This window comes from Oncorhynchus mykiss, chromosome 26 (assembly GCF_013265735.2).
Source record: "Oncorhynchus mykiss isolate Arlee chromosome 26, USDA_OmykA_1.1, whole genome shotgun sequence".
Lineage (NCBI taxonomy): Eukaryota > Metazoa > Chordata > Actinopteri > Salmoniformes > Salmonidae > Oncorhynchus > Oncorhynchus mykiss.
Window position 1 is genome coordinate 13,579,222 of NC_048590.1, and position 26,883 is coordinate 13,606,104.

At 41.8% G+C, this 26,883-nt stretch overlaps 1 protein-coding gene across 1 annotated transcript in view; it reads left to right on the plus strand.

Moving 5' to 3' along the window:
• The window catches only part of LOC110506268 (ALK tyrosine kinase receptor), a 150,315-nt gene that overhangs the window by 10,850 nt on the left and 112,582 nt on the right, over window positions 1-26,883 (plus strand). The window contains exons 2-6 of the mRNA XM_021585704.2: window positions 6,101-6,232; window positions 9,632-9,769; window positions 14,345-14,448; window positions 19,868-20,040; window positions 21,533-21,627. Of these exons, the coding sequence (XP_021441379.2) occupies window positions 6,101-6,232; window positions 9,632-9,769; window positions 14,345-14,448; window positions 19,868-20,040; window positions 21,533-21,627 (642 nt within the window). The remainder of the gene's footprint in view (window positions 1-6,100; window positions 6,233-9,631; window positions 9,770-14,344; window positions 14,449-19,867; window positions 20,041-21,532; window positions 21,628-26,883) is intronic.

Genomic DNA, 26,883 nt, shown 5'->3' on the forward strand with positions numbered 1-26,883 from the left:
ACGGACGAATCTTGGTTTGGCGGATACCAGGAGAACGCTACCTGCCCCAATGCATAGTGCCAACTGTAAAGTTTGGTGGAGGAGGAATAATAGTCTGGGGCAGTTTTTTATGGTTTGGGATAGACCCCTTAGTTCCAGTGAATGGAAATGTTAACGCTTCAACATACAATGACATTCTAGATGATTTTGTGCTCCCAACTTTGTGGCAATTGTTTGGGCATGTCCCTTTCCTGTTTCAGCATGACAATGCCCGTGTGCACAAAGCGAGGTTAGTACATTAATAGTTTGTCGAGTTCAATGTGGAGGAGCTTGAATAGCCTTCACAGAGCCCTGACCTCAACCCTATCGAACACATTTGGGATGATTTAGAGCGCAGACTGCGAGCCAGGAATATTCGCCTGACCTCACTAATGCTCTTGTGGCTGAATGGAAACAAGTCCCCTCAGCAATGTTCCAACATCTAGTGGAAAGCCTTCCCAGAAGAGTGGAAGCTGTTATAGCAGCAAATGTTGGACCAACTCCATATTAATGCCCATGATTTTGGAATGAGATGTTCGATGAGTGTCCACATACTTTTCATGAAGTGAATATTTGTATGGGCATTTTCAGCCCTTTCCTAGGTAGTTTATTAGAGATATACATAATATGGAAAAGGTATGAGAGAGCCAAGCCTATTAACCCATAGGCCTGGCTCTCTCATCCACTCCAGGCTTTTGGGAGTGAAGGTGGACAATGTCCCCAAATGCTCTGGTAGCTTTCATAGCTGGGATAAGTTCTTTCCTCTTCTTGCGCATAGCTTTAAAATAGTCCTTGTTTAAGATAATGTATGTTCCTCTCAAGTTCTTGGCTCTTTCCAGAACAGGTACCCTGTCCTTGAGCCTCAGCAACTTGACCACCATCGACCTGGGACTGTCACCTGGGCCGGTAGTGGGGTTTCCAGTCCTGTGGGCGCGCTCCACCTCAAACTTCCTGTGGTTCATCTTCAGTTCCTCCGAGATCATTTCCCTGACTTTGTCCTAAGACTCTGTCCAGGTCTCATGCAGAGATTCTGCAATTCCATCCACAAGATGGAGTGGGACAATATTCCACAGACCACAATCAACAGCCTGATCAATTCTATATGAAGGAGATGTGTGGCGCTGCAAATGGTGGTCACACCAGATACTGACTAGTTTTCTGATCTACCTTTTTTTTAAGGTATCTGTGAACATCTGTATTTCCAGTCATGTGATGTCCATAAATTACTGCCAAATGTATGTACACTGCTCAAAAAAATAAAGGGAACACTTAAACAACACAATGTAACTCCAAGTCAATCACACTTCTGTGAAATCAAACTGTCCACTTAGGAAGCAACACTGATTGACAATACATTTCACATGCTGTTGTGCAAATGGAATAGACAACAGGTGGAAATGACAGGCATTTAGCAAGACACCCCCAATAAAGGAGTGGTTCTGCAGGTAGTGACCACAGACCACTTCTCAGTTCCTATGCTTCCTGGCTGATGTTTTGGTCACTTTTGAATGCTGGCGGTGCTTTCACTCTAGTGGTAGCATGAGACGGAGTCTACAACCCACACAAGTGGCTCAGGTAGTGCAGCTCATCCAGGATGGCACATCAATGCGAGCTGTGGCAAGAAAGTTTGCTGTGTCTGTCAGCGTAGTGTCCAGAGCATGGAGGTGCTACCAGGAGACAGGCCAGCACATCAGGAGACGTGGAGGAGGCCGTAGGAGGGCAACAACCCAGCAGCAGAACCGCTACCTCCGCCTTTGTGCAAGGAGGAGCAGGAGGAGCACTGCCAGAGCCCTGCAAAATGACCTCCAGCAGGCCACAAATGTGCATGTGTCTGCTCAAACGGCCAGAAACAGACTCCATGAGGGTGGTATGAGGGCCCGACGTCCACAGGTGGGGGTTGTGCTTACAGCCCAACACCGTGCAGGACGTTTGGCATTTGTCAGAGAACACCAAGATTGGCAAATTCGCCACTGGCGCCCTGTGCTCTTCACAGATGAAAGCAGGTTCACACTGAGCACATGTGACAGACGTGACAGAGTCTGGAGATGCCGTGGAGAACGTTCTGCTGCCTGCAACTTCCTCCAGCATGACCGGTTTGGCGGTGGGTCAGTCATGGTGTGGGGTGGCATTTCTTTGGGGGGCGCACAGCCCTCCATGTGCTCGCCAGAGGTAGCCTGACTGCCATTAGGTACCGAGATGAGATCCTCAGACCCCTTGTGAGACCATATGCTGGTGCGGTTGGCCCTGGGTTCCTCCTACTGCAAGACAATGCTAGACCTCATGTGGCTGGAGTGTGTCAGCAGTTCCTGCAAGAGGAAGGCATTGATGCTATGGACTGGCCCGCCCGTTCCCCAGACCTGAATCCAATTGAGCACATCTGGGACATCATGTCTCGCTCCATCCACCACGTTGCACCACAGACTGTCCAGGAGTTGGCGGATGCTTTAGTCCAGGTCTGGGAGGAGATCCCTCAGGAGACCATCCGCCACCTCATCAGGAGCATGCCCAGGCGTTGTAGGGAGGTCATACAGTCACGTGGAGGCCACATACAACTGAGCCTCATTTTGACTCGTTTTAAGGACATTACATCAAAGTTGGATCAGCCTTTAGTGTGGTTTTCCACGTTAATTTGAGTGTGACTCCAAATCCAGACCTCCATGGGTTGATACATTTGATTTCCATTGATAATTTTTGTGTGATTTTGTTGTCAGCACATTCAACTATGTAAAGAAAAAAGTATTTAATAAGAATATTGCATTCATTCAGATCTAGGATGTGTTATTTTTGTGTTCCCTTTATTTTTTTGAGCAGTGTATTTCAATTGGCTGATTTCCTTATGTAACATCGTTGAAATTGTTGCTTGTTGCGTTTATATTTTTGTTCAGATCCCTCCCAGTTTCACAACATGGTAGCACATCATATGTATATAAAGTACATGTGTGTATATGTTTACAATGTATACTTTTTGTTGTAAATGGTAGGGGAGAGTGGGGTCAGTTGAGCCGCCCTTATTTCTAGGAAACCCAAAATCAATCATTTGAACAAATATTTAGGAAGAGGTCATCATTTCATGAAGTCTGTGATTGAAGAAACCACACAGAAAAAGTGGTAAGCAAGTTAGGTCCAAATAATGGATTTTCACCAAAGTCAAATTCATTTATTGTGTTTGAGCAGGGGTGTCAAACTCATTCCATGGAGGGTCTAGTGTCTGTGGGTTTTATTTTGCCTTTCAAATAAGACAACAAGGTGAGGGGAGTTCTTTACTAATTAGTGACCTTAATTCATCAATCAAGTACAAAGGAGGAGTGAAAACCTGCAGACACTCAGCCTTCCATGGAAGAGTTTGACACGTGCGTTAGAGGTTTCATGATGCTTATATCTAAACCAAGGTAGATCTTTTTAAGATTGTACTTAAGTTGGGGTCTCAAAAAGCTTCGATATGTGGTCGTAAACCTAGCATGAAAGTGAATCCTTGTAGCTGTGTGGTCTAATATAGTAAAAAGGTTTGCCTTGGGGTAAGTTGAACCAATGGTCATGGGGAATGGGAAAGGAAATGGGATACCTCGTCAGTTGCACAAGTGAATGCATTCAACCAAAATTTGTCTTCCGCATTCAATGGTTGAGTCAATTGCAAGTTGAGCAAATTGAAGTGTTCTTTCCAGGCGTAATGTAAGTTAGTATCACTGGGATATGAAGTAAAAACAGGGCCTGTGTTAAGTGTTTAAAAAAGTAGAAAGTGTATGTTTGGTGTTAAGACTGTTAAAGGATGCAAAATTGTTATTGAGATGAATTGTGTTTGGGAAATAAAGATAGACATGGTAATATTTAATTCATTAGAGAAATGTGTAGGCAACTTAACTTACTGTCCTGTCGCTCAACTTATCCTATATATTTTTAAACTAATGTTTACATGAATTCTGATCATTTCTAGGGATACAGTGTATTTCAGGATGTTGTGTAACAGTCAGAAGTTTGGACACCTACTCATTCAAGGGTTTTTCTTTATTTTTACTATTTTCTACATTGTAAAATAATAGTGAAGACATCAAAATGATGAAATAACTTATATGGAATCATGTAGTAACCAACAAAAATGTTAAACAAGTCTAAATATATTTTATATTTGAGATTCTTCAAAGTAGCCACCCTTTTCCTAGATGACAGCTTTGCACATTCTTAGGATTTTCTCAACCAGCTTCACCTGGAATGCTTTTCCAGCAGTCTTGAAGGATTTACCACATTCTGAGCACTTGTTGGATTCTTTTCCTTCCCTCTGCGGTCAAACTCATCCCAAACCATATCAACTGGGTTGAGGTCGGGGTGATTGTGGAGGCCAGGTCATCTGATGCAGAAGTCCATCACTCTCCTTCTTGATCAAATAGCCCTTACACAGCCTGGAGGTGTGTTGGGTCATTGTCCTGTTGAAAAACAAATGATAGTCTGTCGCGGTAGGGGATTTCGCTATAGGTCCGTTAAGGTACCCCCGTCGAGAGTGATACAAGTCGTCTCACTCAAGTTCTCATGTCACCCGGCTAACAGGTGACTCACAGGTCCGCCGGACTGACCTGGTTATGTATCCTGCCCTTTATTCGGAGATTAGCCTTGTGTGATGCCGTTAGGCTGGTTTCGGGATCTTAGATAATATCAATCAGACTTAGAGTACCGCTTGCTTTACTTTCACTTTCCCTTTGTATGCTCTTATATCTAGACTCACGCAATCTATAACTTGGTTACGATTTACATTCTATGTCCGTCGACTAATACTACTTGAATATTAATATAGAGAATACCTGTTACAATAAAATTATTATTCTGTCCAAACCGTTATATTGTCTTTAGTGCAGAAACTAGACTTGTTTCCCTAGATTGGGAGTGTCAGAGGTGTTCTCTCCCCTAGGGTTTTGGGTCTAGTTTGTACTTATTATTCAATGTTTGCAAATCACACAGTTGGATACGTTATTACAGTTTATTTTTGGTCCTTAATCTATAACATCAATCATCATCAAAACACTTACTACTATTAATGCCTTATTACAACAAGTGGTTAATTACCTTTCCGCAGGTTGACCTGGTTGGTCCCCAAAGAGTATGTTCTTCCACTCACAATTTCTCCAGAGGCTTATCCAATCACTCAGTATCTGTTTCTCCTACTAGAAGTTGTACTATGATTTACAGATTAGTGGAGAGAACTGTTCGAGATCAAGACCCTTTGTAACACCACTGATGCTATTTATCCACTCCGGTTAGGAGGTGGATGTATTCAGCACAAGGAGTGTATTGGGTGGTTGTCTCAGTATGTCTCGTTCAGAAATCAGAAGTCAAGAGATACAATTGTTCTAGAGTATGAAAGTCAGATATTACCTTTTAGGTTGATGATAGTTGAAGTATCACGAGCTGTCTGTCAGTGATAAGTCAAGTGGCACTATCATGTCTTTCCATTGAAAGCATGCTTCTTATATACTCTTTCTTCAGGACCAAGTCAACCAATGCTCTGAATTCTATTTTTAAAGCGGCGTATCCTCGCACTGAAGTGCGAGTTGCACTTCAGTGCTAGTTGCTAGTTGCAGTGCTTCGGGTGGCTGTGTGGTGAGGTGGCAGTGCTATTATTAGTTGCAGTGCTTCTGGTGGCTGTGTCTATGGATCATCTAAACCCAAATCTTCCATCAAGTTCACCCAGGGTGAGGTGTCCTCAAAGCTCTTTTTTGTGCTCTTGCGTCAAGACCCACTAAGTGCAAACCTAGGTGGGATGGTGTATCGCTGCAGAATGCTGTGGTAGCCTTGTTGGTTAAGTGTGCCTTGAATTCTAAATAAATCACTAACAGTGTCACCAGCATATCACCCCCACACAATCACACCTCCTCCTCCCTGATTCACGGTGGGAAGTACACAGGCGGAGATCATCCTTTCACCTACTCTGCGTCTCTCAAAGAAAATGTCTTACCCAACTCTCCCCTACATAATACCAGTTTGGCATACGTGTCCATTTTAAGACACCCTAAAGCCTCAATCATGTCATTCTGATGATGATTCATTGCCCTCTGTTGACAGATATGTTTCTATCTCTCTCTTTGCTTCTCTCCAGATCCCTACCCAATCCACAACATCACCCTCCAGGGCCAGTACCACTGTAACCAGGGCCCAGGGGTCCCTCTTGGACAGCTGTGTGACTTCAAGATGGACTGCCCGCTCGGCGACGATGAAGGGAACATGTGCCGTGAGTACAGCCTATCTACTTGAATCCCATGCCTCTGCCATGCTTCACTATTGCTTCTCACCCTTGACGTTTCCTGTGGAAGTAATTTTTGATTCTAGAACACATTCGTTATCTCAAGGCCCAGGAATAGTTGTTCTGCCAAAGTTGGGTTAGAAAGTCCCCTAGCCCTGGATATTTTTGTATGTGTGTGTAGCTGGATATGTTTGTGTGCAAGGTCGTCATGCCCATTGAAAATGCGCAGCTCTCAGTTTTTTTCATATATACACTGAAAATATAGAAGATAGTGTTTTCTTTAAGGCATGACTACTTCAAAGCAATTTGAATTTGGGCATCAATGCTCCCTAAAAATAATTAGGTACTGTACATGACGCGCGTGTGTGTGTGTGTAGTTTATCATTTATACATATATAATTGCATGTGTGTCGATGCACATATCTCTGGAAATACATTTGAAGTGAATTCCGGAAAAGCATACAGAATGTTAATTTATACTAAATGACTTACCTTCCATGCACATACATATGAAGCTGAATTAAGAACATGCCCCCACAGTGCACGATTAGCCTCCTGTGTGCCACTTATTAGCATGATGGCTGCTCCCCTGTGCTTATAGGTTGACAAACTGGGGGGGCTAGCGAGATAAGAGGCTTTTTCCCTGCTAATGACACTACGTGCGTGCTAATCCAGTAGGTAGTGTACATTTTGAATGTGCTGTGTGTTGGAGATGCCCCAGAGAGACAAACTATTTAATGAAAGGGATTCTGAGTATAATTAGTTGAATTAAGCGCCACTTAAAACATGAAATGCATGGAAATCCGTATGTGTAACAACCAGAGGTTGCACAGCCTCATAGTCACTGGAATTCATGATGCCATGGTCTTTCTACAGGGAGTGACTTGAGAGGTGTTCATAACATGATTAGGACGCTCGTTACGCATCCAACACACATCCAATGTTTGCTCACGCTTTGTGGCAAATGCTCTGCTGTATCTTATCTGCGAATAATGCCAGTCAACCTTGTCAAATGTGGAGTAGTTATTTGTTCATGGCTACGATAACACTAGTTACATCATTGATCTCATTTATTGGATTGGCTGTATTTGACATGAGAAGTGGGTAAAACCAAAACATGAAAGAGAAAGTACCAAATTATATTACTCTACTTTTGTAAAAGCAATGGATCACCAGCCCATTTCCTGATGATTGCAACATGATAGTAAGGACATAAAGGCTGATTAAACTGTGTTGGGAACCTAGAGCTCTCCTCTCTGTCTTTCTGTCTCTCGCTCTCTCTCTCTCAATCTGTCAGATCTGAGAGGGAATTACTTCACTTTTTTATTTTCCATTAAGCACTATTACCAGTGATTCATGTGTTTTTTGTGTTTCTCTCCATTTACTCTCCTCACCCTGCCCATGATCTTTTCTCTCACTCTCTTCTTCTTTCCTCCCTCTTTCTCTGTCACTCACTCCCTCTCTCTTTCCCATTTGTCCCTCCCTTTCTATCTTTCTCTCTCCTTCCCCCCCATGTCTCTCTGTCCACTCTCTCTCATCTCTCTTTTCTCCCTCCCTCCCCTTCAGTCATATACAGCTGTGCCCTGCAATTGCGTCATCCTACCCGCCATGGGATATTCGCGACTCTGAGTACCAAAGCACACTGTCTTACCCTTAACCTATTCAATATGATCCAGCCATGATTTATCTTTTCCTTTAATCTAATTAAGTACGACAACGCATGTTGCCAAAACTCATTGACTGGAGAAGGGAGAAGAAGAAAAGTAGAATCTAGCTCAGCTCAAGTCAATCATGACAAATATCTGACATTGACATTGAGGATGGAAGAAGGTGGTGTAGGGTGGGGGTGGATGTCCCCCCCAGATTTGCTTTTACACATCCGCCCCGGTTAGAGGATCAAAGTCTCTGCTGGTCAAATTCAATCAATCAAATGTATTTATAAAGCCCTTTTTAAATCAGCAGATGTCACAAAGTGCTATACAGAAACCCAGCATAAAACCCACACATCAAGCAATGCAGATGTAGAAAGGTAGGAACCTAGGAAGAAACTTAGAGAGGAACCAGGCTCTGAGGGCTGGCCTGTCCTCTACTGGCCACGCCGGGTGGAGATTATAACAGTACATGGCCATATAAGGCCAGATTGTTCTTAAAGATATTCATAGAGGACCAGCAGGGTCCTCTTTCCATACAAAGAGAAATAATGAAGAAAAACTATTGATGAAATATATTGGTGCTCATCAGCCATTGGACATAAACATTACAAAACAAGTTGGAAATCAAAAAGCAAATTCAACAATGTGGTTTGGATGGAATAAGCGGCTAACTGCAAGCATTGTAAACCAATCACTGGCCTAATCATTTGGTCTATTTTCTCGTCTTAATTTTGCCTACTGTTCTGACTTGGTAGTCCACATGGAGCCTATGACCTGTTTTAGAGAAGTGTAATCATGAAATATTATAAGAGCTTTCATTGTCTGCTTATATGTCCCCTTTATTTATCCTACAGTTCTGACTTGAACTGAATGGCCCATGTTCGCTGCACATTTCAAAAGTGCTGAACAAATAGTTATATTGACTACGTCATATAGCTCGCTCATTAATGACGGATTGCCTCTTATCCACTTGTCGTCCCCTTATGCCATAGTTTGTACATCTCAATTGTCATTTGTTTAAGCAAGTCAGCCATGTCAGCCATGTCAGCTAAATGAGCCTGAAGGAACTGTTTCGCTGCCTGATAAGGCTTTGCTGATAGCCAGGTGTACCAGTGGTAAGATGTTGAGACTGCTGCTGGGTCTTTGCTGTTAGGACAGCTTTATGTAGGCCCTAACAGTTTGTGGGCACCATTTGTCACCGTTATAGTGCAATTAAAGGAGTGTTTAGTGTTGTGTTGTGTAGTGGCTGTGCTGGCATGCATCCCAATTAATTGTTTTTGCCCCACCAAGATTTACATGCTAAAATCACCACTGGTTAGCAGCATGCATCCTTGCTGAGATAACTTGGCAAATTCTATGTGAAACATGTCTAATGGTCCTACTAGAAGGCTTGAACAACTACCTGCCCCCTATGAAGTCACTTTTCGGCAGTTAAATACTGTATACAGTACAGACACCCCCATTCGCAGCAGGCTTGAATCCCTCCCCTTTTTTCTCTTATTTTGATATCTCCGATTTTCTTTCTCCTCCCTCTCTCCGACACCCTAGCCCAGAGGTCTAACTCAGAGGTCTAGCTATCTTCATGTCTTTCAGACTTGTACAAGCAAGTTGTTTGGATGGCTCCCACTCTATCTTGCTCTCTCGCTCTTTCTCTCCTAGGTCAATTTATCTGCAGTTACAGCTCGTTTGAGGCTACTCACTCTCTTCTCTCTCTACCGCTATCTCTCAATTTCAGGTCAGTTTCTCAATGGCAGCTATTGCTCCTTCGAGGACGGTGAGTGCGGATGGCAGCCAATTGCAGCCAAGGGATCCTCCTGGAGGCGTGTTCGCACCATTCCAAAGAAGGTGCGGCCTAGCTGTCCATCATCCTCAGGTGAATCATCAGTGCTTTTTAAAGACATGTCGTCACTTAAATATTTATACAGTGGGGCAAAAAAGTATTTAGTCAGCCACCAATTGTGCAAGTTCTCCCACTTAAAAAGATGAGAGAGGCCTGTAATTTTCATCATAGGTACACTTCAACTATGACAGACAAAATTAGAAAAAAATCCAGAAAATCACATTGTAGGATTTTCAATGAATTTATTTGCAAATTATGGTGGAAAATAAGTATTTGGTCAATAACAAAAGTTTATCTCAATACGTTGTTATATACCCTTTGTTGGCAATGACAGAGGTCAAACGTTTTCTGTAAGTCTTCACAAGGTTTTCACACACTGTTGCTGGTATTTTGGCCCATTGCTCCATGAAGGTCTCCTCTAGAGCAGTGATGTTTTGGGGCTGTTGCTGGGCAACACAGACTTTCAACTCGCTCCAAATATTTTCTATGGGGTTGAGATCTGGAGACTGGCAAGGCCACTCCAGGTCCTTGAAATGCTTCTTACGAAGCCACTCCTTCGTTGACCGGGTGGTGTGTTTGGGATCATTGTCATGCTGAAAGACCCAGCCACATTTCATCTTCAATGCCCTTGCTGATGGAAGGAGGTTTTCACTCAAAATCTCAACATACATGGCCCCATTCATTCTTTCCTTTACACGGATCAGTCATCCTGGTCCCTATGCAGAAAAACAGCCCCAAAGCATGATGTTTCCACCCCCATGCTTCACAGTAGGTATGGTGTTTTTTGGATGCAACTCAGCATTCTTTGTCCTCCAAACACGACGAGTTGAGTTTTTACCAAAAAGTTATATTTTGGTTTCATCTGACCATATGACATTCTCCCAATCTTCTTCTGGATCATCCAAATGCTCTCTAGCAAACTTCAGACGGGCCTGGACATGTACTGGCTTAAGCAGGGGGACACGTCTGGCACTGCAGGATTTGAGTCCCTGGCGGCGTAGTGTGTTATTGATGGTAGGCTTTGTTACTTTGGTCCCAGCTCTCTGCAGGTCATTCACTAGGTCCCCCCGTGTGGTTCTGGGATTTTTGCTCATCGTTCTTGAGATCATTTTGACCCCACGGAGTGAGATCTTGCGTGGAGCATCAGATCGAGGAAGATTATCAGTGGTCTTGTATGTCTTCCATTTCCTAATAATTGCTCTTTGGTTTGATTTCTTCAAACCAAGCTGCTTACCTATTGCAAATTCAGTCTTACCAGCCTGGTGCAGGTCTACAATTTTGTTTCTGGTGTCCTTTGACAGCTCTTTGGTCTTGGCCATAGTGGAATTTGGATTGTGACTGTTTGAGGTTGTGGACAGGTGTCTTTTTACACTGATAACAAGTTCAAACATGTGCCATTAATACAGGTAACAATTGGAGGACAGAGGAGCCTCTTAAAGAAGAAGTTACAGGTCTGTGAGAGCCAGAAATCTTGCTTGTTTGTAGGTGACCAAATACCTATTTTCCAAAATAATTTGCAAATAAATTCATTAAAAATCCTACAATGTGATTTTCTGGATTTTTTTTCTCATTTTGTCTGTCATAGTTGAAGTCTACGTATGATGGAAATTACAGGCCTCTCTCATATTTTTAAGTGGGAGAACTTGCACAATTGGTGCCTGACTAAATACTTTTTTGCCCCACTGTGTGTGTGTATATATATATTCTGCTCACAAATTTTGTGATGGGCTTTGTGATGGCCACTCCAATACCTTGAATCTGTTGTCCTTAAGCCACAACTTTGGAAGTATGCTTGGGGTCATTGTCCATTTGGAAGACCCATTTGCGACCAAGCATTAACTTCCTGACTGATGCCTTGAGATGTTGCTTCAATATATCCACATTATTTTCCTACCTCATGAAGCTATCTATTTTGTGAAGTACACCGGTCTGTCCTGCAGCAAAGCACCCCCACAACATGATGCTGCCACCCCCCGTGCTTCACGGTTGGGATGGTGTACTTCTGCTTGCAAGCAACCCCCTTTTTCCTCCGAACATAAAGATTGTCATTATGGCCAAACAGTAATTGTTTTGTTTCATCAGACCAAAGGACATTTCTCCAAAAAGTTGCAAACCGTAATCTGGCTTTTTTATGGTGGTTTTGGAACAGTAGCTTCTTCCTTGCTGAGCGGCCTTTCAGGTTATGTTGATATAGGACTCGTTTTACTGTGGATATAGTTACGTTTGTACCTGTTTCCTCCAGTATCTTCACAAGGTCCTTTGCTGTTGTTCTGGGATTGATTTGCACTTTTCACACCAAAGTGCGTTTATCTCTAGGAGACAGAACGCTTCTCCTTCCTGAGCGGTATGATGGCTGCGTGGTCCCACGGTGTTATACTTGCGTACTATTGTTTGTACAGATGAACGTGGTATCTTCAGGCATTTGGAAATTGCTCCCAAGGATGAACCAGACTTGTGGAGATCTACAATTTCTTTCTGAGGTCTTGACTGATTTCTTTAGATTTTTCTCATGATGTTAAGCAAAGAAACACTGAGTTTGAAGGTAGGCCTTTAAATACATTCACAGGTACACCTCCAATTGACTCAAATGATGGCAATTAGCCTATCAGAAGCTTCTAAAACCATGACATCATTTACTGGAGTTTTCTAAGCTGTTTAAAGGCATAGTCAACTTAGTGTATGTCAATTTCTGACCCACTGGAATTGTAATACAGTGAATTATAAGTGAAATAATCTGACTTCAACTGTATATATATATATATATATATATATATATATATATATATATATATATATTACACACACACACACACACGCAGTGGGGAGAACAAGTATGTGATACACTGCCGATTTTGCAGGTTTTCCTACTTACAAAGCATGTAGAGGTCTGTAATTTTTATCATAGGTACACTTCAACTGTGAGAGACGGAATCTAAAACAAAAATCCAGAAAATCACATTGTCTGATTTTTAAGTAATTAATTTGCATTTTATTGATCTCAATCCCATTGATCACATCTGGGAGCTGTTGGATCGGAGGGTGAGGGATAGGGCCATTCCCTGCCAGAAATGTCTGGGAATTTGCAGGTGCCTTGGTGGAAGAGTGGGGTAACATCTCACAGCAAGAACTGGCAAATTGGGTGCAGTCCATGAGGAGATGTACTGCAGTACTTAATGCAGCTGGTGGCCACCAGATACTGACTGCTACTTTTGATTTTGACCCCCCTTTGTTCAGGGACACATTAATCAATTTCTGTTAGTCACATGGCTGTGAAACTTGTTCAGTTTACGTCTCAGTTGTTGAATCTTGTTACGTTCATACAAATATTAACACATTTTAAGTTTGCTGAAAATAAATGCTGTTGACAGTGAGAGGACGTTTCTTTTTTTGCTGAGTTTATCAATCATATGGGCCATGTCCACCAACCCTAGCTATCCCAAATCACTCTGTTACCCCTTAAGGGGGTAACTTCCTGGCATGCTTCCCAGCCGAAACAGTTTGGTAGACTCTAAAATGTAATTATAGATGCCATTTGATTGAAGTTATCGCTCTCTTGACAACATTCTGTGACGTTTTTGTTAGTTTTAGACTTTGGTGAGGGTTTTTTTCGGCTGTTCGGGCACACATTATTCTGGAGGCAAGCCGAAGTTCGGAGCCTAAGTTTACGCCCCTTTGTCAGTGATTGGTCAACAGTATGGAAATTTCAATTAAATCTTTATTGACGTTCAATGAGAGACGACTCATTTTCATGCAAATTTTTTTGATAGAAACATCCTGCACCAAATGTCTTAAATGTGAAATTGTGCAACTAAGAACTCTTCAGCAAAAATGTAAAAATGTATGACCAACTACGTAAGTTATCTTCCATTAATGTGTATACTGGCTATGAAGTCTCAAAATGGACAAACTGTACTATTGTCGCTTTTTTCTCATTTTCCAAGCGAAGTTCTTTTAAGTGAGTATGGGAGCACACTCGTTCGGTTCGGCTAGTCGAGTTCGGCTAAGGGCCAGCCAAAATGAAAGCATGCTGAAGCCTGTACTTGTGTACAGACCCTGTATCTTAATTTGACCCAGTTTCTCACAGCAGGAAAATAATCCTGCAGCAACAGGACATTTTTTATTATTATGTGGATTATAAATGAGGCGTCTCTATAGATCCGGGTTCGATCCCAGGCAGTGTGACAGCCGGCCGTGACCGGGAGACTCATGAGGTTGCACACAATTGGCCCAGCGTTGTCCAGGTTAGGGGAGGTTTTGGCCGGCCGGGATTTCCTTGTCCCATCGCGCTCTAGCGACTCTTTGTAGCAGGCCGGGCGCCTGCAAGCTGACACATTGGTGTTGCTGGCTTCCGGGTTAAGCAAGCAGTGTGTCAAGAAGCAGTGTAGCTTGGCAGGGTCGTATTTCGTAAGATCCTTGGCTCTCGATGTTCGCCTTTCCGAAGTTCGTTGGGGAGTTGCAGCAATGGGACAAGACTGCAACCAATTGGGAAGAAACGGGGTTTAAAGTAAAAATGAAAAAAATAAAAAAATAAAAAATGTGCCCAACATGTTTCATAGAAGCTTGTACAATCTTCTATCGTTATTTATTTGTGTGATGTGTGTCTTCCAGGTGCCATGTTCAGTGTGGATGGAGGACAGTCCAAGGGTCAGCAGGGGTCCGCATTGCTCAGGAGCCCTCTCTTCCCTCCTCCCCTACGGAACTCTCCATGTGAGGTGAGAGCAAAGGAGTGTTCTTTCTCCTACACACACACACACGCACACACACACACACACACACACAGATAGATACACTGCAGACACTCACAGACAGTCAGAAAGAAAGAAAGAAAGAAAGACACACACATACACACACACAAAGCCTTCCTGTTGTGTGCAGATGTGGTCTTTTAAGTCTAAGCAAACAGACTTACACACCATCTGTATCCCAAATGGCACCTTATTTCCTTTACAGTGCACTTATTTAGACCAGAGCCCTATGTAGGGAATAGGGTGTAATTTGGGACAGAGACTAAGTGTGTATTAGCACATAGAGAACAAACAAAAACATGAATGAATGGACAGAAATTATGTAAGAGAGGAGTATCTGGAAGCAAACAGGCACACTGTGAAGAAAAATACAGTTGTGTTTCTGTTGAAACTGGTTTGAAATACTAAGTTATTGATAATGGCAGTATTGCTGAATGACTAAACATACATTTTTAGATATTGAAAATTCCTAGTTGAATGCATTGGAGCACTTTGTTTTCATATAACTAGTTGCCTAAAAACACAGACAGACAGACGCGCGCGCACACACACACGCACACATTTACACTGACCTGGTAAGAGCTGCAGTGGACATTTATTCACTTATTAATTTAAAATGTATTTCCTGAATTGACAGAAGTTTGATCCCAACCCTGATAGTGGTGGTTTAGCAAGATAAGAAGTCGGTGATATTTCCCAGGGATAGGATTTCCAGACACGAGGTCAACCCAATCTATAAACATAAGAGACCGTGCCTGTCAATCTGATGACAAAAAAATATCATGGAGAATTTCAAATGCATTATTGGTCAGCGAGGTTGTCAGTCAGGTCGAGACAGGGTGAGTCCATGGCTATGGTTTTAAAAGTCTGCCTCTTGATAGGTGTCTGTCTGGCAAGTTGGCTAATATTGTATTTAGAGGTTAGTAAGGTGTTTTTGTTAGGACAGCATCAATTTTTTAACTTCACTTAGCCCTTTCACTTTGTGTAACTTTACCACAGGTCATACATACCTGGTAGAAACTGCCATGCAGTATTGAGAGAGTCTAAGAGAACAAAGCACCTCTTTTGGCCAAACTCTTATTCCTCAAAATGTGAGAATTAAATAATATTTCTACTTTGAGAAGGTGGGAATGGTCTGTGGACACTTAAGGGGCAGTTATGACAAGTGTGTTTCATTTGGTGATCTCATGAAGGACAGGAAACACATAACGGTGTCTCTTAAAGTGTACATTTCCCAGATGTCAGTTTACATCTAAATACTCTGAAAAGTATGTGATTAAACATGAAACTATTTGTGAAAAGGTGTAATGTGATGTTAACCTTCTAAATGAGAGTATGGATTTTCATATAAAGATTAACTAGACATTATGTCGGCGTCATGGAACTGCCCTTTTCTCTGAACTGTATAAAAACCCATTTGTGACGGAATTCAACCCAGACCACGCAAACCCCGGTGTATGCTAAGTTTGCAAATGGTTGAATTTCTAATTTCTAATTTCTAACTACCTACAACCAAGAAAGACATCGTGACTTCTGGGAAAGTGAACCAGACACTCTGATGAACCCTACAGGACGACCGAGGATTCCAAGAGAGAAGACATTTTGTCTACCAAGCTGTCATATCGGCTTCGCCCACTAGGGACCTTTCTATCATTGTTAGTAACTAATATCTACTGTTTGTTATGTATTTCTGTGATTAGTGAGTAAATAAATAATTAAGCCAATTTGTATATTGCTGATTCATTATGGAAACTAGGGTTCATGCAAGATAACCATGACTTTTGACATTCAGATGAGACTGATAGAAGGAAAATAATAATTAATGACTGATTGATGACTGAAATGTAAGAGTTCTTTAAATCTCTAAGAGTAAATTCGAAAGACGGAACTCTTTAACCTCTCTAGGGTATGTGGGACGCTAGCGTCCCACCTGGCCAACATCCAGTGAGATTGCAGAGCGCCAAATTTAAATACAGAAATACTCATTATAAAAATTCAGAAAAGATACAACTATTAAACATAGGTTTAAAGATGAACTTCTTTTGAATCCAACCACGGTGTCAGATTTCAAAAATGTTTTTACGGCGAAAGCATACCTTACAATTATTTGAGAACATAGCCCAGCAGACAAATCATTACAAACAGTAACCAGCCAGAAATAGAGAAAATGATTCACTTACCTTTGATGATCTTCATATGTTTGCACTCAGAAGACATTCATTTATTCAATGTTCGATAAAGTCTCTTATATCCAAAAAACCTCTGTTTTGTTCGCACGTTTTCTTCAGTAATCCACAGGCTCAAACGCAGTCACAACAGGCAGGAAAAAAAAATCAAAATTGTATCCGTAAAGTTCATAGAAACATGTCAAACGATGTTGATATTCAATCCTCAGGTTGTTTTTAGCCTAAATAATCAATAATATTTAAACCAGACAATAACGTTGTCAATATAAAAGGTAAACAAGAAAGGCACTCTCTTTGGCCGTGCACATGAAAAAGCTCTGACACGGCAGGGTCCACTCTTTCAGACTGCTCTTACCCCTTCATTTTTCAGAATACAAGCCTTAAACAATTTCTAAAGACTGTTGATATCTGGTGGAAGGCATAGGAACTGCAATTTGACTCCTAAGTCAATGGATATTGTAATGGCAATTAATATAAAAATCCCACTTCCTGAATGGATTTTTCTCAGGTTTTCGCCTTTTTCTCGGGTTTTTGGACTTTAGAGTGTTTTCTATCCAAATATACTAATAATATGCATATCCTATCTTCTGGGCCTGAGTAGAAGCCAGTTTAATTTGGGCATGCTTTTCTTCCAAAATTCCAAATGCTGCTTTTCCGTGGTGCCCCAGGTTATTGCTCCCACAGTTGATTTCTTCAAACCAAGCTGCTTACCTATTGCAGATTCAGTCTTCCCAGCCTGGTGCAGGTCTACAATTTTGTTTCTGGTGTCCTTTGACAGCTCTTTGGTCTTGGCCATATTGGAGTTTGGATTGTGACTGTTTGAGGTTGTGGACAGGTGTCTTTTGGTGGCTGACTAAATACTTTTTTGCCCCACTGTACGCCTGTTCTGAAAGGCCCCAGAGTCTGCAACACCACTTAGCAAGGGGCACCACCAAGTAAGCGGAACTATGAAGACCAAGGAGCTCTCCAAACAGGTCAGAGACAAAGTTGAGGAGAAGTACAGATCAGGGTTGGGTTATAAAAAAATATCACCATTTGAATCCATTATTTAAAAAATGTAAAGAATATTGCACCACAACAAACCTGCCAACAGAGGGCCACCCACCAAAACTCACGGACCAGGCAAGGAGGGCATTAATCAGTGAGGCAACAAAGAGAACAAAGATAACCCCGAAGAGCTGCAAAGCTCCACAGTGGAAATTGGAATATCTGTCCATAGGACCTCTTTAAGCCATACACTCCATAGAGCTGGGCTACGGAAGAGTGGCCAGAAAAAAAGCAAGCTGATACGTTTGGTGTTCGCCAAAATGCATATCGGAGACTCTTCAAACATATGGAAGAAGCTTTTTTGCCATCAAAGAAAACGCTATGTCTGGCGCAAACCCAACACCTCTCATCTCCCCAAGAACAACATCCCCACAGTGATGCGTGGTGGCAGCATCATGCTGTGGGGATGTTTTTCATTGGCAGAGACTGGAAAACTGGTCAGAATTGAAGGATTGATGGATGGCGCTAAATACAGGGAAATTCTTGAAGGAAACCTGTTTCAGCCTTCCAGAGATTTGAGACTGGCACGGAGGTTCACCTTCCAGCAGGACAATGACCCTAATCATACTGCTAAAGCAACACTTGAGTGGTTTAAGGGGAAACAATCAAATGTCTTGGAATGGCCTAGCCAATGCCCAGACTTCAATCCAATTGAAAATCTGTGATACGACTTAAAGATATCTGTACACCAGCAGAACCTATCCATCTTGAAGGCGCTGCAGCAGTTTTGCCTTGAAGAATGGGCAAAAATCCCAGTGGCTAGATGTGCCAAGCTTATAGAGACACCCCAAGAGACTTGCAGCTGTAATTGCTGCAATTGGTGGCTCTACAAAGTATTACCTTTGGAGGGGGTGAATAGTTATGACCGTTCAAGTTTTCAAGTTTTTTTTCTTATTTCTTGTTTGTTTCACAATAAAAAATATTTTGTATCTTCAATGTGGTAGGCATGTTGTGTAAATCAAATGATACAACCCCCCCCCAAAATACATTTTAATTCCAGGTTGTAAGGAAACAAAATAGGAAAAATGCCAAGGTGGGTGAATACTTATACAAGCATCAGTATCTTACATACAACAGGTTATTTAAAGACCAAAGAGTTTGGCCCACACCATGTTTTCATTTTCCCATGGAAAATGTTTGGCGATACGGGTATCGTCACAGACATAGGATGCACAAGGAGAGAATCTATGGGAGACAGAAAATGGAAGAAGGGAAAAAAGAAAGTGAAAGAGAGGATAGAGGGGGACATAAAGTGGGCCCCTGAGCGACAGCTACTGAGTTATGTCTGAAGTAAAGTTCAGTCCTATAACAGTGCCTTAAGCTACATTCTAGCTAGCCGAAGTCAGCAGTTCCTTGGCACTGGACTAAAGATTAGCCGTGATTCCAGATTAGCACCTCAATCTCTCTTTACACGACCCTGAGCTTTCCAATGTCCCCTCCTGCCTGCCTGTCTGCTTTGTCTGCTGCAGCACCCAATCTCAAGAGTAGATTGGCTTGGGCATTAGTAGCAGATCATGTCCATCTTCAAGTAATGCCGGGCAAACACGGTTTGACTTCTATAATCTTGATGTCAGGGAACTTCTCACAGTTTTGTAAAGGTGAAATCTGGATCAATGACAATTAAGTGAGGGAGTACGCTGTGATAGAAGACCTTGCACTACACATAGAAATTATAGTTTAAATGTTGATTAGAGGGAAACCATAGTCAGCTCTGCATATTGGAGAGACACAAATATAGCATTTAGACGGGAGTATTGTTGTTCCATTAGATTGAGAAAAATATGAGCAATATGGAATAGGGAAATTAATACGGCCTGGTGTACAGCTGAGACAATTTATGAATCTGTAGGTGTAACTACAACTTCCATTTAAAGAAAGATACCCTCAGACTGCCTCTACAGTTTTATCAAGTGCAGTGTTTAGACCCAAATGTCTTCCATGAAGGTCTGGCTGGAGTAAAAACTTTCCGGTCAAAATATTGCACTTAATAACACTGTGGGAACAAGTAACTGGATGTGCGTACACTACTTCTAAACTAGTAATTATGACAGTATAACATCGCAACCTGATAATTTGAGATGTCAATGTGGGTCTCAGTCAAGTCCTATGCAATTCCTATTCTGACTCATAATATAATGTGATTTCCCCAACAGGTACGGTTCTGGATGTGTTCCGGAGGTGGCCAGAGATGGGCGCTATCTTTGTGGCTGGTGGAGAACAGCACAGGACCTAAGGAGCAGCGCAGACTGTGGCACTCTGCCAGCGAGCCCAAGACCGAGAGAGGCTGGAGACTCATTATGCTTCCTCTCTACGGACTTGTTGACTGGTAAGGCGAATCAAGTTGCTCCATTGACAGACTGACAAGTGATTTTGCCAATCACGGCCTTTGGAAAAACAGAGTGCAGTGTATGAATATGTAACACGGTCAAAATGGGGCACTGCTTCATTAGATTGTGAGATCATAGGATCATACTACATTTGAAACATGCATCACGTCAAAGCACAAAAGAACCAGCAAACCACAACGATGCATTGTGTGTTCTTTTAGGATGAAAGAAAATACATTTTGCCTTTCAGGTCCAAAGACACAGTAATGCATACTGTAGCTTTTTTCTTCAGTTCATCCTTCCGAATTTAAGTATTTACATTACATTTTAAGATAAGCCTCCCTTTCATCATGGGTCCCAATGGGTTTACTTGCCTTATACGATGGGCCTGCGGCGAGTACCCTATTCTCCTTATCGCTCACTGTATCACCCTGTATTTTTAAAACAGGGTAGTAAAAATCGATACAGAGGCCTCCATTCATCCGCCTTTTCCTACAATTAGCACTTGATTTTTTTAGTTCTTCAGTATGAGGACCTGATATTAAAAATTAAAGAAAAAGAAGGAAAAAGGTTGGATGACTTGTTTCATCTCGGCGTGCTTGATTGGTCTCTCTTTATCGTTGGAGCCAAGCTAATCCTGTTCTTCAGATATTGATTCAGTTTCTATTTCCGGTTTTATGGAGTTTGTTCTGCTCACGTTCTTAATTAAAAGGCATGTCCTTGCACCTTATGAACTCAAGTGGATTTTTTCGCAAGCAAATTATTTTTGATAGGATTTTGGTCCGTAACAAAAGACAAGGAAGTATGTGAATGTCTTCAGATTTGGCTCACAACAGTAGTCTGTCATTCATATTCTCTCTCCTCTGTGTTCTGCAAATGGAAGAGAAAAGAGCAGTAGGTGAAAGTCACAAACTCAATTTTTAAAATTTGTATTGGTTATTCTACCAACTCTGTGTGGCGCACATGCTTGGGAAAATAGGTCAGTGTAGTAGATTTGTACATTCAGTACAGGGTCACAGTAATGTAAATGGTGGTCTTTGTGGTCATCCATCTGTGTTCTATCTATTTGCAGTTTCTAATAGAAGACCATTATGACATGTTCTACTGGAGTACTGGCGTAAAACTCATTATTCAGGTTGCAATCAACAATGTTGTTTTTGAAGTATGTATTTGTGCTAGTAGAATACTTGAGTACCACGCTTGAAATTTAAACGTAATTTCCATTTGAACCAGCATATGCAGATTTTACCGCGGAACAACTGCCATTAAATGTCAATCGTGCTACAACGCTGAATTTAAGCGTTATGGATTGAATCTAGACGTTTTTTTAATCCTAGTCTTGAATGATACACTTAAGTTTATCACCAAGTAGATATACTTCATCTTCCCCTCATCGCAAGGACTTGAGTGATGCAGCTTGTGGTCATTGATGTTGTGTTCTAAATCCATATTGTCTCTACTGTTCAAAGATCAGATTTTGTTTCTCCTCAGGTTCTGGCTCCAGTTCAGCGCTGACAATGGACCAGGTCCAGGATCAGCCATTTGTCTGGATAACATCTCCTTCAGTATGGACTGCTTCCTGGCCTGTGAGTATTTCATTGATGTTCTACAGCACACATAATTTGTTATTTGACTTAAGCCTTTATTTTTTTATGACAGACAAAACAAGGGCTTTTGACCCAATCTACACATAACAAGTAATACATTCATATCTCCTAAACTTACCCACAATATCCGCTTACAGATGCCGTATCCTGCACAGCAGTAAATGCACGCTTTTAGTGTATTGAAGGTTTAAAAAGGCTTCTAGAGTTTAGAATTTCCACTATAAAATGTCAAACTTGATTTGCCCTAACGAGACATGTATCAACCCCTGCAAAAAAATGCCATTAATTATAATTCACATTTTAATTCACATTTCCTATTGCTGTAGGATTATTTTACTGCTGTGACAAACTGGAAACTATACTGAACAAAAATGTAAATGCAACATGCAATAATTTCAAACAATTTTACTGAGTTCATTAGTTCATATAATTAGTTCATATAAGGAAATCAGTCAATTTAAATAAATTAGGCCCTAATCTATGGAGTTCAAATGACTAGGTAGGGGTGCAGCCCTGGGTGGGCATTGGAGGGCATAGGCCCACCCACTTGGGAGCCAGGTCCAGCCAATTAAATTAGTTTTTCCCCATTAAAGGGCTTTATTCGACAGAAATACTCCTGTCCGGGTGACTGATCTCAGACAATCCCACAGGTGAAGAAGCCGAATGTGGAGGTCCTGGGCTTGCATGGTTACATGTGGTCTGCTGGTTGTGAGGCCGGTTGGACGTACTGTCAAATTCTCTAAAACAACGCTGGAGGTGGCTTATGGTAGAGAAATTAACATTAAATTATTTGGCAACAGCTCTGGGGGAAATTCCTGCAGTCAGCATGCCAATTGCACGCTCACTTAAAACTTGAGACATCTGTGGCATTGTGTTATGTGACAAAACTGCACAATATAGATTGTCCTTTTATTGTCCCTAGCACAAGATTAACCATTTTTTTTACTAGGTAAGTCAGTTAAGAGCAAATTCTAATTTTCAATGACAGCCTAGGAGCAGTGGGTTAACTGCCTTGTTCAGGGGCAGAACAACAGATTTTTATTTTAACAGCTTGGGGATTTGATCTTGCAACCTTTCGGTTACAAGTCCAATGCTCTAGCCACCTTTCGGTTACAAATCCAACGCTCTAACTACCTTTCAGTTACAAGTCCAATGCTCTAACCACTAGGCTACCTGCCACCCCATGTAATGATTATAATGTTTAATCAGCTTCTTGACACGCCACACCTTTCAGGTGGACGGATTTTCTTGGCAAAGGAGAAATGCTCACAATTAATTGGCATGTAAACAAATTTGTGCACAAAATTTGAGAGAAATAAGCTTTTATGTGCATCTAACATTTCTGGGATCTTTTATTTCAGTTAATGAAACCTGGGAATAACACTTTACATGTTGTGTTTGTATTTTGTTCAGTATAAATACGGCATCTGTAAACAGAGTCAATTAAGAACAGATTATAATTTACATTGACAATCTGTCACAATTATAGTGAGAATGTCACGTCCTGACCTTAGTTCCTTTTTATGTCTCTCTTTTCGTTTGGTCAGGGCGTGAGTTGGGGTGGGCATACTATGTTTTGTTCTGTGTTGTATTTTTATGTGTTTGGCCTGGTTTGGTTCCCAAACAGGCAGCTGTCAATCATTGTCTCTGATTGAGGACCATACTTAGGCAGCCTGTTTTCCCACTATGAGTTGTGGGTTGTTGTTTTCTGTTTTGTGTGTATCACCTGACAGAACTGTTTCGTTCTCATTATTCCTCGTTGTTATTTTGCTGAGTGTTCAGTTTTGATTAAATTTACAACATGAACACTTACCACGCTGCGTTTTGGTCCGATCCTTCATATTCCTCATCAGACGAAGAGGACAGCCGTTACAGAGAAATGAGAAATATACAATCATTCATGCACAAATAATTTGTCTGTATATGCCTTGATATCGGAGAAGGATTTTCTCCTGCTATGTTCATACTTTAACGATTGTTATGTTCTGGTTAAGTATCAGTATAGACAATCTATCACTGTCCACGATATGGGTGAAGTCCGGGAGCTTAAGTGTCCACATATTCTCATACATATTAAAGGTCAAAACTTGTCTAGCCTTTCCCGCTTTATCCATAATGAAGATTGGGATGTTATATCAGTGGAGAAACAACAGCGTCATGACACTTGCGTCTCACATTTGGAGAAAAGAAAAGAGAGAAAGACATGCTCTATATCCCTCTGTCTTTCCCTAACTCTCTCAAGTAACTGCTCTAACTGTGCCCAGAATAGCAAGCTGCCACTGATGCCGCTTCGAAGACGGACAGTGAGTCATTAAGGAAAAACGGGTGTGATTTAGATGACTAAACCCATCTGCTTTGCTTTATCTTGGCCAGGTCGCAGTTGTAAATGAGAACTTGTTCTCAACTGGCCTACCTGGTTAAATAAAGGTGAAATAAAAAAAATAAAAAAATACAATTTACCGAAGGAGACAAAATGAGGTTCTGCGGGGCGGAAATCTTCGGAAATCTGAAATCTTCTCCTAAAGTACAGTTGATTTCACTGCTTCATCTGCCTGCTCAGTCAGGTAGGCAGAAAGTAAATAATGAATCGAGGTCTGGCTCTGATGAGGATATGAATTCAAATTGAAACAGGAATGGGGTGATTGTGTAGTTCAGTGTTATTACTATGTTATTCATGTAGTATTAAAATAGGTGTAGAAATTGGCCTCAGTACCATTGCAATCATCCTATATCCACACTACCTCATATGTCCCACTTTTTATGTATATACTTTATTCTAGTCATGGCTCATCCTTTTATAACTACTGCTGTACACTCCATTCCTGCTCACATACTGTCTATACACCATTCACATACATACACAGTATATTTATATTCCGGACTCCGGTCCGGAAGCTACTTTTCTGCACTTCTATCCATTTTGCAATGGGGTTTTGTACCGTGTATTTACATACTGTAGTTGTTATACTGCTTATACACACTGCATATTTATTTATATTCTGTGTTCTTGACATAGCTGGCTCCCTCTAATATATCTACTGCTGTACATATCATTCTTAGTATATGTTGCATAAATGAATCCTGTATATACAGTGCCTTGCGAAAGTATTCGGCCCACTTGAACTTTGCAACCTTTTGCCACATTTCAGGCTTCAAACATAAAGATATAAAACTGTCATGAACTGACACAATCATGAAGTGGAACGACATTTATTGGATATTTCAAACTTTTTTAACAAATCAAAAACTGAAAAATTGGGCGTGCAAAATTATTCAGCCCCTTTACTTTCAGTGCAGCAAACTCTCTCCAGAAGTTCAGTGAGGATCTCTGAATGATCCAATGTTGACCTAAATGACTAATGATGATAAATACAATCCACCTGTGTGTAATCAAGTCTCCGTATAAATGCACCTGCACTGTGATAGTCTCAGAGGTCCGTTAAAAGCGCAGAGAGCATCATGAAGAACAAGGAACACACCAGGCAGGTCCGAGATACTGTTGTGAAGAAGTTTAAAGCCGGATTTGGATACAAAAAGATTTACCAAGCTTTAAACATCCCAAGGAGCACTGTGCAAGCAATAATATTGAAATCGAAGGAGTATCAGACCACTGCAAATCTACCAAGACCTGGCCGTCCCTCTAAACTTTCAGCTCATACAAGGAGAAGACTGATCCGAGATGCAGCCAAGAGGCCCATGATCACTCTGGATGAACTGCAGAGATCTACAGCTGAGGTGGGAGACTGTCCATAGGACAACAATCAGTCGTATATTGCACAAATCTGGCCTTTATGGAAGAGTGGCAAGAAGAAAGCCATTTCTTAAAGATATCCATAAAAAGTGTAGTTTAAAGTTTGCCACAAGCCACCTGGGAGACACACCAAACAGAAGAAGGAGAAGAAGGTGCTCTGGTCAGATGAAACCAAAATTGAACTTTTTGGCAACAATGCAAAACGTTATGTTTGGCGTAAAAGCAACACAGCTGAACACACCATCCCCACTGTCAAACATGGTGGTGGCAGCATCATGGTTTGGGCCAAAAAAAAAAGTTTGAAATATCCGAATAATTGTCGTTCCACTTCATGATTGTGTCCCACTTGTTGTTGATTCTTCACAAAAAAATACAGTTTTATATCTTTATGTTTGAAGCCTGAAATGTGGCAAAAGGTCGCAAAGTTCAAGGGGGCCGAATACTTTCGCAAGGATATTAAGTTTTCACTGACATTTTCAACCTCTCCCTGTCCGAGTCTATAATACCAACATGTTTTAAGCAGACCACCATAGTCCCTGTGCCCAAGAACACTAAGGTAACCTGCCTAAATTACTACAGACCCATAGCACTCACGTCTGTAGCCATGAAGTGCTTTGAAAGGCTGTTCATGGCTCACAACATCACCATTATCCCAGAAACCCTAGACCCACTCCAATTTGCATACCACCACAACAGATCCAAAGATGATGCAATCTCTATTGCACTCCACAATGCCCTTTCCCACCTGGACAAAAGGAACACCTATGTGAGAATGCTATTCAATGACTACAGCTCAGCGTTCAACACCATAGTGCCAACACATCTGCAATGCTGATCCTAAACACAGGTGCCCCTCAGGGGTGCGTGCTCAGTCCCTTCCTGAACTCCCTGTTCACTCATGACTGCACGGCCAGGCACGACTCCAACACCATCAATAAGTTTGTTGATGACACACAGCCTGATCACCGACAACGACGAGACATCCTACAGGGAGGTGGTCAGAGACCTGGCCATGTGGTGCCAGGATAACAATCTCTCCCTCAATGTGAACAAGACAAAGGAGATGATTGTGAACTACAGGAAAAAGAGCACGCCCCCATTCTCATCGAAGGTGCTGTAGTGAGCAGGTTGAGAGCTTCAAGTTCCTTGGTGTTCATATCACCAACAAACTAACATGGACCAAGCACACCAAGACAGTCGTGAAGAGGGCACGACTAAGCCTATTCACCCTCAGGAGACTGAAAGGTTTTGGAATGGGTCCTCAGATTCTCAAAAGATTCTACAGCTACACCAACGAGAGCATGGTTGCATCATTGCCTGGTATGGCAACTGCTCGGCCTCTGACAGCAAGGCACGACAGTACAGAGGGTAGTGCGAATGGCCGAGTACATCACTGGGGCCAAGCTTCCTGCCATCCAGGACCTCTACATCAGGCGGTGCCAGAGGAAGGCCCTAAAAATTGCCAGACTCCAGCCACCCTAGTC